Source organism: Fusarium subglutinans (assembly GCF_013396075.1).
Source record: "Fusarium subglutinans strain NRRL 66333 chromosome Unknown NRRL66333_c0000048, whole genome shotgun sequence".
NCBI lineage: Eukaryota > Fungi > Ascomycota > Sordariomycetes > Hypocreales > Nectriaceae > Fusarium > Fusarium subglutinans.
Genome location: NW_023502111.1, coordinates 26,007 through 40,230, shown reverse-complemented (window position 1 = coordinate 40,230; position 14,224 = coordinate 26,007). Strand labels below are relative to the sequence as shown.

General features: G+C 51.2%; 4 protein-coding genes across 4 annotated transcripts; 1 reads left to right on the top strand and 3 right to left on the bottom strand.

The window, feature by feature from the left end:
- Positions 1-552: 552 nt before the first annotated feature.
- Positions 553-3,573, bottom strand: FSUBG_5121 (uncharacterized protein; the record flags this gene model as incomplete). The annotated part of the gene is made up of 5 exons (XM_036683184.1): positions 553-2,447; positions 2,513-2,921; positions 2,975-3,303; positions 3,362-3,471; positions 3,533-3,573. The coding sequence occupies 5 exons, from the start codon at positions 3,571-3,573 to the stop codon at positions 553-555; spliced, it is 2,784 nt and encodes a 927-aa protein (XP_036539359.1).
- A 1,247-nt stretch (positions 3,574-4,820) lies between these two features.
- On the bottom strand, positions 4,821-5,646 carry FSUBG_5120 (VPS21-GTP-binding protein; the record flags this gene model as incomplete). The annotated part of the gene is made up of 3 exons (XM_036683183.1): positions 4,821-5,398; positions 5,445-5,508; positions 5,569-5,646. The coding sequence occupies 3 exons, from the start codon at positions 5,644-5,646 to the stop codon at positions 4,821-4,823; spliced, it is 720 nt and encodes a 239-aa protein (XP_036539358.1).
- Positions 5,647-6,321: 675 nt separating this feature from the next.
- Positions 6,322-8,307, top strand: FSUBG_5119 (kri1; the record flags this gene model as incomplete). The annotated part of the gene is made up of 1 exon (XM_036683181.1): positions 6,322-8,307. One exon carries the CDS (start codon positions 6,322-6,324, stop codon positions 8,305-8,307), a length of 1,986 nt encoding a protein of 661 aa, XP_036539357.1.
- Positions 8,308-8,890: 583 nt separating this feature from the next.
- Positions 8,891-12,164, bottom strand: FSUBG_5118 (nitrate assimilation regulatory nirA; the record flags this gene model as incomplete). The annotated part of the gene is made up of 2 exons (XM_036683180.1): positions 8,891-11,039; positions 11,089-12,164. 2 exons carry the CDS (start codon positions 12,162-12,164, stop codon positions 8,891-8,893), a joined length of 3,225 nt encoding a protein of 1,074 aa, XP_036539356.1.
- Positions 12,165-14,224: the final 2,060 nt, after the last annotated feature.

Sequence of the window (14,224 nt, the reverse complement as noted above, 5' to 3'; positions counted from 1 at the left end):
CGACTGCCTTGCTTGCCTTGATGCAATATACACGAGGTCGATGCCATGCGTAACTCATGGATGGATAGACTTGTCGCCAAAGGTACTGACCTCACTTCAACGCCGACTTTATATAATGATGCTCCAAGAGCGTCTCTTTGTTTCAAGACAGGATTCGATTCACAATACCTGCAAAACTGTCAAGCAAGAGCTTGCTACCTCTAGCCTGCAAACATAATTTTCAAGTCTCTTGCTCCATGGTCCTCGATCCCCGTCACCCAGCTGAATCCTTAGCTGGCATCCCAATGAAAACTCGTGTAAGTGTTTCTGATTTTAATGCAACAACCCCTTCCCTTTCCCCTACTTTTCTTTTTTAGCTACTCGTACATGAAAGATTTGATTCCGCATAATGTATCAGCCGCCAATAACTGATAGTGGACAAATAAAAGGAGGGTAGATGTTGCTTTCATCTTGTAAAGCTTTGAGATCAAAGTGGAATGAGAAATGACCAGAATATGCCCTTCATTGTCTTATCGACTTGGGGGCACGTTTCTTGGAAGACCGTTTGAGTTTCTAACCCCATCGATCACCCTCCCTTTCTGCCTCGAGTCTTCGCATTCTCTCCTCTTCGTCGCCACCGTTGATAACTTCGCTTCGACGTGATGCAGCAGCAGACGTTGACGAACCCGTCCGACGGCCTTTGCGCGACCCTGCATCGTCGCCGTCATCGCCCCGGCTGCGCTTCCAACCCGCCATACCTGCGATACGTTGCGCTTCTTTAAGCAAACGCTCGCGATCTCGGGCCTCGCGCTCGAGCGTGTGGGGGTCCTTTCCTGAGTGCTCGGTGCGATTCGAAGAGCCGGTTTTCACTTTCGTATCGTGACCGCGAAGACCAGAGTTAGGCTTCGAGTCTCCAGCATCAATCGACTCGCGTCTGCTGCTATATCTTGAACCTCGATCGCGATCGCGATCGCGTTCCCTGTCTCGATCCCTGCCACTTTCCCGATCCTTGTCCTTCTCTCTATCTCTGTCACGGTCGCGATCGCGTCGGTCCCTATCCCGATGTCGGTCTTTACGATCTTTGTCCTTCCGGTCTTTGTCATTTCGATCTCTGTCCTTTTCCCGCCGCCGGTCGCCATCGTAGTCTCTATCCCGGTGCGAGGGGCGGTGGCTGGACTTTTTGCGATCGCTTTCCTTGTCCTTTTCTCGATCCCTCCGCTTGTCCGAGTCTCTATCTCGACGGCTGCGGTGGCTGGATCTTTTGGATTCAGCTGGCGATGCGGAACGGTTTCGGTCAGTATATTTTTCATCCTTATCCTTGTCCTTGGACCGTGAAGACTCTTCATCATCGTGAAAATGACGCCGGCTTCTATGCTTCTTGCGTCGCGAATCGTCATCATAGCCTTCGTCCTCAACAGACTCTGAGTGATGACGCCTACGTCGACGGGAGCTTCGATGTCCCCTGCTGCGACTACGACTTCTGCTGACGGTTCGAGATGCTGATCCTGTTTGGTCATGGTCTCGATCTCGGTCGCGTTTGTCATGATCGCGAGGTCGCTCTTTGCTCTGCTCGTGACGGGACTCACGATCCTTGTCCTTTTCACGAGCGTCAGTAGGAATTGGAGCTGGAGAACTACTCCTGGACCGGGATCGGCCTCGGTCTGCTGGGCTATCTCTGATCCCAACCGGTTTAGAGGGAGGGACTTCACTTCCCACCTGGTAACCGCGTGCTCGAAGATGATGAAGACTTGTGTTAGGGAGCCCCTGTCTCATAGCTTTGGGCCCAGTAGGCGCATTCAAAGGAACATCAACGGCTGCAACTGGACGAACAGCACCGGAAACATTACCCTGAGCAAGGTCTAAGTTTCCAGGTCCCGTATTACGTGTTGTAGAGGAAGCATCACCGGTAGCGGCATCCGCATTGCCTATAGCCTCACTGGATCCATCAGCTTGTCCGGCATCAACAGGCCCTTCAGTGCTATCGCGCTGAATAGGTTGTCCGCTTTCATCAACTTGCTGCTGGCCATCACCCTGATCGACACCGTTCAGACCATTCTGACCGGGCCCAATCTGCGGGAATTGGCCTTGGGTCTGATCGTGATAGCTTGGGTTGCCTCCGAACTGGTAACCTCCACGGCCATATCCTCCGTAGTACCCACGGCCACGGCCTCGACCACGTCCGAAAGTGTTGCGGCGATAGTCATTGAATTGACCATAATTACCTTGATTGTATCCTGTCTGGAATCCTGAGTTAAAGCCTCCAAAGTCACCAGTTCCCATGCCAGGACCATTTTGATTGTAATTATTCTGGTCGAAATTCCACGACTGTGAACCGTTCCAGTTATTATTGGAGCCTTGGCCAAATCCACCTCCAAAACCGCCCATGCCGTTCATTGCCATGCCTTGAAAGCCACCGTTCATGTACATGCTCTGCATCGTCATTGGGTCCATGCCCATGCCCGGCATACCTGTAGACGTACATGTTAGTATTTATCATCACGTGTGCGCTGACTGCTTCATTTCACAAACTTACCCATCATGGGAAAGCCACCGAAAGAGTTCGGCGCCATTCCGTTCTGCATAGCCATCATCATCTGCATCTGGTTGAAGTCGCCAGAATTGGAGAATGAGCCATTCGGAAAATTGCCATTCATTGACTCGGAATCAGGCTTCTCTTGGTCTTGGTCGTGATCGTGGTCTTGATCTTGATCTTCGCCGTTTTCGGCCTCCATTTGTTGTTCGTTTTCTTCGCCGACGCCGTTGATTCCCCCTTCACCACTTTGTGTCGTAAGAGTTTGCTCGTCGGAGTGCTCGATGGGCGCGTCCTCAGTGCTGCCCTCGGCAGGTGCGCCCTGAACATCACCTGCCTCGACTTGCCGTGGGCTCTCGGTAGCAGGAGCAGGAGCAGGAGCAGGAGTGTCATCATGATGAGTAATATTCTCCTTTAAAAGAAAATTAGTGGAAGGTCCTTGACCAGAATTAGAAATTTAAGTACCTGGACTACGCGTGGAGCAGGAGCGCCTTCATTAGCCTTGTCGGCGCTATAGACCTGTACTGATGATAGCGCGTCGCCCCCCGAAATCTGTTCTATGGGCGTCTCGATGGCAGATGTTTCGGTTGTAGGGAGATTCTGTTTAGGCGCCTCAACTGGTGTCGCTGGTTCTGAGTCTTTGTCTTCCTTCGGTCGGCTTGCCTCGCGTTTCTTCTCCGCAGTGCGCAGGAAGACCCTGATTGTGGTCCTCAATGATTTATTGGGATTGCAGTCCTCGGCGGACAAGGGCGAGTGTTCGCAAACAGGACACGACGCGGGTAGATTGGATTGACCTTGACGTAGTGTTAGCAAGAGGATGCAGTGGGCGAGCCGTAGGGACCAATCGCGTACATGATTCGCATATTGCCTGTTCGCAACAGGGGAGACGGTAGGCGTTGACCGCGAGCTTACTACAGATCGCGCATCGCAACTTGATTGGAATATCATCGGGGGCAAGGGACCTGCAGAAAGGGCATTAGCTTGCGCGTTTGCGCGGCCTTTCATTCAGGCTGTGTAACATACCGAATCAGCTCCGCCTGAGCTTCCGTGATTGTTGATGCCATGGCGAAGTGTTGCTGATCTGTGACGAAGCAGCCCCGAAACCAAGGACAGAGCCTAAGATAGCAGAAGAAGCGTCATGGGAAGGCTGTGTGTTGTAAGAACCGATGAGAGAAAGAGAGTAGGAGAGCAGAGGAGGAAGAGGGTTTGCTCAGGCGGATATGCAGCAAGGCCGATCTTTTTCAATGGTTCTGGTGCAACAGAATCAAAGTCACTGTGATCGATTGGCGCGACGTTAAGGAATTACTGAGTGACTTGAGTAAGGTAGGTACTTATGCAGTAATTCAACTCGGCCAAAGAACAATGAAGAAAAGAAAATGATTAGTATAAAGAGACAAGCCAAGCCTGTTTGCTTCTGACGCAAAGGCCAACAGCAACTGGCTGCGAAAGGGCTCCGATGAGGTTCAAAATCGTGTAAAAAAGAGTGGGTCACAGACACACGCCAAGCCCAACAGGTAGAGGCGGCAGAATCCGACAGTCCTCACGTGACTAGGTGAAAAGAGTGTTGTCATAAGGTAGGTAGGTACACCTAGGGAACGTGCGACCATACCTAGGTACCTAGTAGGTATCAGTAAGAAAAAAAGTATCGAATACTTGTATATATCAAATGAAAAGGATAGGGTTTGGTGGACTAATGTGCAAAGGCAAAACCTCAAAGAATTACTCGATTGCGGATTGGTTGAGTAAGGTAATTATCGCAACTCGTACTGAGGTGTGAGGTGAGAGGTGAGCCAAAATAGTCGATAACCAACACAGCGTTCAGATACAAGAATGACTCTGAATCATAGCGACGTAATTTACTGAGTTTTCAGAGGACTTGAACAAGTGAGAAAGGATTAATGAGCCATTGTTTGGGTCAGGCTAGTGACTGATATTGGTACTTACTTACCTAGGTAGAGCACACAAGAGGTACACAGGCACCTTAGTAGTAGTTCCTGTTACCTTACCGAAGAAACTCTTTCTCAAGCCGTTTTGGAAGTGGTGTATGCTCAGTCCATCAGTTTTGTTATTACGAGAAAGAGATAGACAAGACCACTAATTGTCCATACATGCCGCAACAAAACTCAGCTAGGTAGTAACAGGAAAAGAAAAGAAAAAACCGCAGAGTCAACTCCCGTGCTCTCCTCAGCATCGATCCCAAGCAAACGGCTCGCAGGAAAAAGGGCAGCATAACGTGCAACAAAATCAATTGTCGTGTGCACTTCCAACTCATCCTCTCACCCTCATCGACCCATAAACCACTCGACTCCATCTAGCAAGCACAGCTGTCCTTAGCACCAACATCCTTGGGACCACCAAGATTCACTCTTTGCTCCTCGCCAGCTCGGCTGGCAGCATTCGATGCGCCAGCTCCTCTGGCACTCTTCAATGACGTCTCGGGTATGGCGTTTGCGATGGCTGTGAAAACCTCGGTGACGTTATGCCCGCTCTTGGCACTGGTCTCAAAGAATAGTAATCCCTCTTCTTCCGCGTATGCCTGAGCCTCTTCTGTCGGAACCTTACGTGCGTCGCCAGAGTCGTCGCCTTCCTCGCCATCTTCACCATCAGCAGCAGCGGCCGAGTCACCCGTAAGATCCAACTTGTTGCCAACCAGTGCGATGACGATTCCGGGAGATGCTTGTCGCTGCAACTCCGCGACCCAGTGCTTGGCTTTGATTAGAGATGTGGGTTTGGTGAGATCATAAACGACGAGAGCGGCCTGAGCATTTCGGTAGTACATGGGAGCCAGCGAGGCGAAGCGCTCCTGGCCGGCGGTATCCCAAATTTCAAACTTGATTGTCCTTGTGGGAAGATTGCATTTCTGGGTCAAGAAGGCGGCTTTTGACGCAACTGTCAGCGACGTAATGGAAGAACTGGGGAGATCCAAGATACATACCACCAATAGTGGGCTCCTTGTTTTCTTGGAAGTCGTTGTTAACGAAGCGCAAAACGAGAGACGACTATCAGCCCAATTAGTATGCTAGGAGATGCTTTCGCAGCATGTGATTGTTCAAGCGCACCTTTCCGACGGCGGCTTCACCGAGAAGCACCAGCTTGACGCTGCTGCTGGGCTTTGGGGCGTTGGCAGAGTCGGTCATGATTGCGGGATCGCTCGGAGATGAGGTCAAGTTGAATGAAATAGTTTCTTTATGGTTGAGGCAAGTCGGAAGATCGATATCGTGGTAAAAAAGCGGACACGTAGCGTAGACGGAGGGTTATTAAAGACAGAACGATTATCGGGAGGCTAATGGATTTGATGAAAGTTGCCTGGGGCAGAGGAGGTAGTTAAAGACGCGACGTCAGTAAGTAAGGTCGAGTTACCGCAAGGTTAGTAGTGGAGGCCAGTCGAGTCGCTGCTGTAGAAGCACCTGCATGGAGTGTACCTAAGGAGGTAACAGCCGCAGCGGCCAAGGGCCCAGTTCCAGGTGCTTTTCTAGAGGCTTTTAGTGGCCGGGGTCGGTCAGTTCGGTTTCCTGATGACGAAGCCACATGCAGCCACTGCCAGCGAAGGCAGCTAAGAAAAGAATAGCCTTTGATTGGTTGATATCTGGACTCTCTTCGGTTTAATATTTCACCATAATCCGACTCCCCGCCAATTTTCAAGGCGGCAGAAAAAAAAAAAAGTTGGTACCAGTGTATGGAAGCTCTAATTGGGTCTTGTTGATAAAGATAGTGTCGCTTTGTTGCAGTGTTTTCTTACACTCATTCTCTGAACGCAGGATCAATTGCTTATTTAGTCAATCCCTTGCTTGCTCTCAAGAAGTATCTCCACCATGGGGAAGTCCACCGAGGATCCCAAAAACACCAAGCGCAGCCTCCTCGATGATAGCGACTCCGAATCAGAAGATGGAGGCGCTGCTATTGCCACGACCGGCTTCAAGGTGAACGAGGACTTTGCCCGTCGTTTCGAGCACAACAAGAAACGAGAAGAGAGACAAAGACTAGAGGAGAAGTTCAAGAACACAGGAAAACAGCCAGACAATGACGAGGACGACTCGTCGTCCTCGTCTGACGAAGAGGAAGATGAAGATGGCTTCCTTGCTACTGAAGATCTCGATGCCCAGATCTCTGCCACTCTCCAAGCCATTCGAAACAAGGATCCCAAGGTCTACGACAAGGAGGTGACCTTCTACAAGCCCGATGACCCCGCCGCCACAGCAACCGAGAAGGAAAAGAAGGAAAAGCCAGTCTACTTGAAGGATTACCACCGAGAAAAGTACATGCGAGGTGACATTGGCGCCGAGGATGCCGACGAGGATGTACCCATGACGTACAACCAGGAACAAGATGTTCTCAAGAACTCAATCGTGGCTGAGATGCATGCTGCCGCCAATGAAGATTCTGACGACGAGGATGGTGGTTTCATGAAGCGAAAGAAGGCAGAGAAAGTGGACTCAAATGGTGTACACCCCTCGCGCAAAGCAGCCATGACCATCACTGAGGTTGATGTTGCCAACGCCGACAAGAACCCTGAGACTTTTTTGTCAAATTTCATGAGCGCGCGTGCATGGGTCCCTCCAGATGGTTCGAACTGGAAAGTGTTCGAGTCGGATGAAGGAGAAGATGATGATGACCGTGCCGACCAGTTCGAACAGGCTTACAACTTGCGATTCGAGGACCCAGAGCGGAGCAACGAATTCCTTCGATCATATGCTCGTGATGTTGCCGCAGCCAAGTCGGTCAGGCGCGAGGAGAAGACTGGTCGCAAGCGTCAACGTGAACTTGAACGTGAGCGCAAGGAGGCCGAGAAGAAGGAGAGGCGTGAGGAGAAGGCTCGTCTAAAGAAGCTCAAGCTTGATGAAGCCCAGGAAAAGCTGCGCAAGATCAAGCGCACAGCTGGCAATGCGGGCAAGGATCTCACCGATGAGGACTGGATCAAGTTCCTCGACGACGCATGGGAGGATGACAAGTGGGAAGAAGAGATGAGGAAGCGATTTGGTGACGATTACTATGCTCAACAAGACGATGCTGTAGCATCAGAGGACGAGGAACAAGAAGGCGGAAAGAAGAAGTCCAAGCACCCCAAGAAGCCAAAATGGGATGATGATATTGACATAAAGGATATCATTCCAGATTTCGAGGCCGATGAAGAGAAGCCAAACATTAGCACAAGTGACGTCGAAGACGACGCTCGGGAGGGTGAAGATGAGGAAGACGAGGACGAGGACGAGAATGGCCGGGCCGCTAAGAAGCGCAAGACAGACCACAAGAAGGCCCGCAAGGAGTCCCAGAAGCAAGCTCGTCAGGAGCGCGCCAAGCTTGAGGCTCTTGTAGACTCCAAACTTGAACTTACCGACCATGCCATCTTCAAGCAATCATCTCATGCTCCTTTCCGCTACCGCGAGACCTCCCCTCAATCTTTTGGAATGACCGCGCGCGATATTCTCCTCGCTCCCTCCGACGCTGCCCTCAATGACTATGCTGGGCTCAAGAAACTTGCCACCTTCCGCGACCAGGAGAAGAAACGAAAAGACAAGAAGCGTCTCGGTAAGAAGGCTCGTCTACGCCAGTGGCGTCGTGAGATCTTTGGAAAGGAGTATGAGCGTGACGGTCCTACATATGGCTTCGAGCGCTTGATCTCTGCCGATGAAGACGCTGGTGGCGCTGTGATCGAGCCTGCAAGTGATAGGAAGAGGAAGCATAAGAAGGAAGATGGCGAGGAGGACAACGTGGTAGGCGATGTTGGTGAGAGGAAGAAGAAGCGAAAGAGGTCCAAGAACAAGAAGAATGCTCCTACTACCACTACAGCGGAGGAATAGAAGGGTGTTGGGGGATCGATTAAGATACCATTGCGATAGCATAATAAGAACCAGGCGTTCCATATTGTATTTCTAGTTGGGCTGTTTTTTTCAAGTAGAAGAGTTGGGCCCATCCCATCACAAAAGCAAGGTGCATTCATTTCAACAACAGTTCTAGCAACTTTGATTTCTTAAAATATTATCTCATCTTTTGGCAAACCAATGTCAACTCATCTCTAAATGAGCATGACGGGTATGATGGTATCTCAAGTACTTAAAACACAATTTTCCTTTCCCCCCACGGTTAAGATGACACGTCCGACAATGTTCGCCATACAAACTTCAATATGCCTCTTCGCCAATGCCCAACCAAATCCAGCCTTATCTCTGGTTCAGATCCCCATGTGGAAAGTTACAACGAACAAAAAAGAAGAAAAATATAAGACATCACTCAAGCTCGTGGCCTTCTTCAGGTTCAAGTCCTGGCTGACAATGTCTTCAGGCCACACTGCCTAAGTCAATATCGGGGCCCAGTGAACTTGTGTGGCCGCGAAGACCTCCGGGAATATGGTGTTACCCAGGCTAACCACTCCGACAGTCCCTCCTAAGGACCTTGTTGCTGTAGTCCACCCAATGCACTCGGCGTTGCCAAACCACTACCCCCTCCCCCAAACACTCCAGTAAATGGGTCAATTCCACCCATGTTGAAGCCGGGGTCTTGGCTCATCTCTGGAGGCTCCATGTTGAATGGCATGAACCATGCGGACGATGCTTCCGGTCCGCTAAGCCCCGCTCCATCAGCCATACCTGCTGCTTGCCCATTCATGCCCGCCTTAGCAGTAGACCGCCGACCTTGTAAACCTCCATCGGGGTGGGCTCCCGAAGCAACAGCGTCCCAGTCAAGGCCGCTCATCATATCCTGACCACCACCCAACCCCGTGCTGGCGTCCAGAGAATATCCCCCGAAGACAAGCTGACGATCAAGCGGGTCAATATTTCCATTTGCGCCCTGACCAAAGTTCATGGCTAACAACTCAGGAGGGAAGAATGTGGGGGTGTGAGTATGATGGGAGAACCCTGTCATGTTGGCCGGACTCATAGGTGACATGGCTGTGCTGAAAGCGGGATTTTGCGCGTTTGATACTGCGAGAGGACTGTAACTGTTGGATGGCAGCCCCAACCCACCCGAGAACCTACGTTCCTGAGCCCCAGAGACCGACTCTGCGTCTGTCCCTTGCATAGACTCGAGATGCTGACCGGACTGTGTCGGTAAACCAGCTTGTTTCTTGGCGCTCTGCTTCCTCTTAGGACCCACAGCGCGAATGGTATCCTTATGTTCGACACTCTGGGGTGTTGGAAGCGTGGAGAAGTATTCTTCCACCGATTGTAGCTCGGGCTTCGCTTCGAGAACGCCATCTGCTCCGGAATCCTTCCGCTTATGGGTGGCAGGGTCCATGAATTCGGCATCAGAGAGACCATGCGGGTACCGGTTGAACCAGTCTCCGTATTGAAGGAAAGACGATTGTGCAGCACGGTCTTGCAAATTTGCACCGGCTCTCATGGCGTCCAGGGCGTTTCGATACTGAGTGCGCACATTCTCCACCATCCAGTGAAACATGCCCCAATACTTCTTCATCTTGTGAAGATACTTGACGTTGGTGGTCAGATTGGCTTCGGCTGTTGGCTTCATGTTGGGATTTCCAGATATGACGCCCAGTATGTGGACTGTTGTGGAGGAGAAGGCGCAGTATCCAGCAAAGGGTGCCGAAACAAAGCATCGCGATTGTTCGGCTTCGCGAAGGAGCTCAGATATCTGGTTCGCAGCGCTGAAAGTTCTCTTACTCGCTTCAGAGAAAAAGTCATCATGAACACCTTGCTGCTTTCGCGCTGACATCGCTGCTCGACTCACAAAAAGGATGTTATGCTGCAGGCAGATATGCATGAAAAGAAATTGACTCGCCGTGTTCTCTGTCTTGTGGACGTCGAGGTTCTCAGCAGAGTACTTGAGTGACGAAGGCAAACTGGCTTCAAGATTCACGACATCGTTGAGATGCTTCACATATTGAGATTCATCCTCCCACATGGGGTTTGGGTCCAGATCCTTTCCCCCTTGGCTAAGGTAGGTAATGATCCGTCCCCAAAGGGCGATGGCTCGGATCAGAAATGCTGCAACTCCCATGTTCTCTCGTGCATCAGCAAGTTGCCCGTCATTGGGTGATGCTGGGTGAGGAACTTGACCATCGAGCATCTCGGTTGGGGCAGGCATATCGAACTGGAAGTACTTCTCCTTCACTGGCAGGGGAATCTGAATCGTATCCTCTCTGATGAACATGGGCCGGTCTGTACCCGAAGAGTTGAAACGGTCCATGAGAAAGCACGCCCACATTATACGTCGTCGAATTTCTCGGTCGATGAAGCTAAGCTGTTTTTTAGGACCAGTGCGACCAGAGGGGTCATACTCGAGGTCTTTATGCAGCTGAAGGGCGAAGGCCATGCGAATTGCTTGACCACCCAAGGCCCAGCTACGACCACCCTGGCATGTTCCAAATTCGTGAAGCCCCAAAATGAGGAGACAGGTCAAAATTGTGAGGTTTGGCCATTCGTATCGCCTGGTACAGATATCTCGAGCGTGTGACGCCCATTCTTCGCCGCGTAGGAACTCAGGTCCCGAAGAATTCACTAAAGGGCTCGAAGTGAAACGAGCAGCTACAGCGCACACTGTGAGGACAAGCACCGGGGGCAGCGTACCATTTCTGTGGACCATTAGCAAGACACACATGTTTTGCTGTTGAAAGAACTTACTTCAGCTTTCGCATATAGCTGGGTTTGTGGAGAAGATGATAAGATTGACCATAGATGTTGTCAAAAAACACCTCTGCCAGATGCTCCTGAATGTCTTTGGAGGGTAGTGCCTCAGTACCTTCATGCTGAAGCTTATTCTCTTCGACTTCCTGTACTTGTAGGCTACTGGGCCTATCATCGCCATCGATCTTGGGCTTCGAGGGAGCCTTAGCCCACGCTTCTAGATCCGGTCCAAAGGCTTCCTCAGCGCCACGCTTCTTGGTTGGCTTATTTGAAAGTACAGTTCCCGGTATCGCTGGTTTAACAACGGCCCGAGTCACGGACGAAGCTACTTCCTGATCGGACTTGGGAATGACCTTGATAATGCGTTCTTCCATACGCTTCAATCGCTTATCGAGCATGGCCATGTAGTCTGTCCGTGGCGCCGCCTTGCGAGTGGTGACCTTATACACACATGGTATACGAGAGCGTAAACAGTGCTTGCAGGCGGGTTTCTCGCCTGAGCAGCGGATCTTCTTTCGGCGGCATGCAATGCACGCGAGCGGGAGGCGTTTTCTTTCCTTCCCGGCTTTTGTCTTCAGCTCACTCCACGCCGGTGTGGCATCGGCTTTATCCTCCTTAGATTTACCGCCCAAATCCGTGGCATCTGCACGACTACGGGAAACCAATCCAAACTCATCAGTAGTCGAGTCTTCGAGGGCGTTGGATGCGGGAGACGTCCTATCTGGAGGAGCATCGGAGCCATCCATGCTCTGGCTCCGGTTGCCTCCAGGGAGGGTGCCAAATGGCAAACCATTGTGTGCAAGTCCAGACATCGCCTGGTGCTGAGAAAATGCAGTAGGTGATTGTGAGGCGTGGGCGTGGGCGTGGGCGTGATCGGTCAGAGAAACGAGAGAAGGTTGGTCAGGAAGACCTTGGTAAGCAAACGCGAAATCGTCAAAATGTGAGTGATCCATTAAGGCGCCGTGAGAGGGAGATGGCACAGCGTGCAATTCAGCGACGTCGCGATAGAGTTGAGGACCGGAACCGAAGGACTGCTGGGCATGTTGAGAATTCGAAACGGCACGACCGGACATGGCTCTGCCAGAAACAGAGTTGCGACGCGGGCCTTCCGAGGCCAATAATCCGGTACTGTAAAACAAAATCTACCGGACCAATGTGGTTGCGGTGACGAAGCGAAACAACGGAATTGAGCAGGGGGTTCAAGCTTGCGAGTGCAGCCCGGCTGTGCGAAACAATATCTTTTATAACGGTTGGCGGCGGCAGCTGTTGTGCAGGATAAAACGCTGCAGCGCAAGAACGTTGAGATTTGAGGTAACCCGAAGTCGTCCGGGGAGTTTATGGAGAATCAACGGGTACGTATGTAGTCAGTGGCTCCCCGCACTGGAAGCTGGGGACTGGTCGGCGCCCCGGCTGGGGCGAAGGAACTGGCGGAAGTGAATTGAGAACCGTTACGAAGGTTGATTCAACAGTGATGCAACGGGTATCGGATCAGGCCGCACGAGTCGACGTTCCGTGAGGAAGGAAATCCGTCTCTTCGGAAAGCTGCGAACTGAGCTCTCGGCGGTGTTTGAGAGAGGTGCAAGAAGGAGGATCGGAGACAAGTTAACCGGGTCCTTGGTCTTTGGATGGAAGAGATTGAGTCGTGGAAGCTGGGGGTTTAAGGCCCAGAATCACAGAAGGGTGGGGACCTTGAGTGGTAGAAAATCAAATAGCAGCGATCACGATATGTTAGAGAGAGGTTGTCGTGCACGGTCCTGGTGTGCGACTGTGGGGTAGAGAAACAGTAGTGTCTGTCTGGCTCTTGGGACTTGATAACTTTGGTGGTTTTGGTTCAGGGTTGGGCCGCTTTTGGACTCATCTCTCCTCTTGTCTCCCTTCCATGGCGATGCTAGCCATGCAATCCATGTTCACCACCATGCCCTGCCCTGCGAGAAAGACAAGGAATCGGTGGAGACGTCGGCCGTCGACAACGCGCGTGGTGGAGGCGGGTGGTGGGTGTGGAAGTCCCCTAAACATTTAGTACAGTCGTAGCGGCTGTAGGGGGTGACGTGATGTGATTGATTGATGGTCTGTGTAGTGTTGTTGTGTTTGAGTTCATGTCATGTGTAAACCATTCGTGCATACAAACGGGACAAGATGGAGATTGTGGTCGTCCTTCATGTTGGACAGACAGACAGACAGACTGACTGACAGACTGACAGACTGACAGTGTCTATGACTTGATGTTGATGGTGATGTTGTATAGGATTGATCTGGTTGGATCGGAGAAACGTGGATATACTAGGTAGATAAACGAATGCCCATCTGCTTCCTTCCTTCCTTCCTTCCTCGCTTCCATGACATCGCATTGGATCCAAACAACGGACAACTACCTACCTACCAGGAAGGACCAACAGATATTGCCCAAGAAGGAATCTCCGCCCAGGGTCTTTTCTACTCCTGACATCGCATATCCCAAAACAGATCATGCACACTCTACGTACCGAGTTTATGAGGCTACGGTTCCTGAAGATGGGTTTGAAGATGCCCTGATTCGATGACTATGACATTACAACTTACGACATAGAGATCTACCTACAGAGTCTCTCTACCTCATTAGGATGTTCGTATGAAAAGCCTTCTTCCTTGAATATTACTGGGGGGAAAACTCAGCATCTCCTGGTCAGAGTGTCAGACCAAGAGGCATTTCTTCTGCTAGTTATTAATTTTAGTTTGATACGAACACGTACGTACGTAGGAAGTTATTGCGGCTCGTTCGGCTTAATGTGTGGCCTAGTCGCTTGGATTAACTCTACAAGGCATCGCGATCTTCCTCATGTTGTCGTCTTTGGTTTGGCTTGGGTTGTCACTGTCAAGTCAAGGTTCACTGAGACAAGGCGCGGCAGGATATCAGAGGGCTAACGAGGTGAACTAAGGCGGGCCAGGGGACCCCTGAAACTGTCTTGGCTTGGTTTGTCTGGTCTGCTTGTCGAGGACCCCAGGCTATCAAGGCGATGCAAGCATACATAAAGGCGGCAAAAAGCAGGGCGCGAGTTCGCCCAACAAGAGACCGTCTCAGCTCGATCTTGGTCTGCAGGTGCACTAAAACCCTCTGATGGCACGAACTAGTTGAGAAATGCCGGAGCCGGCCAGG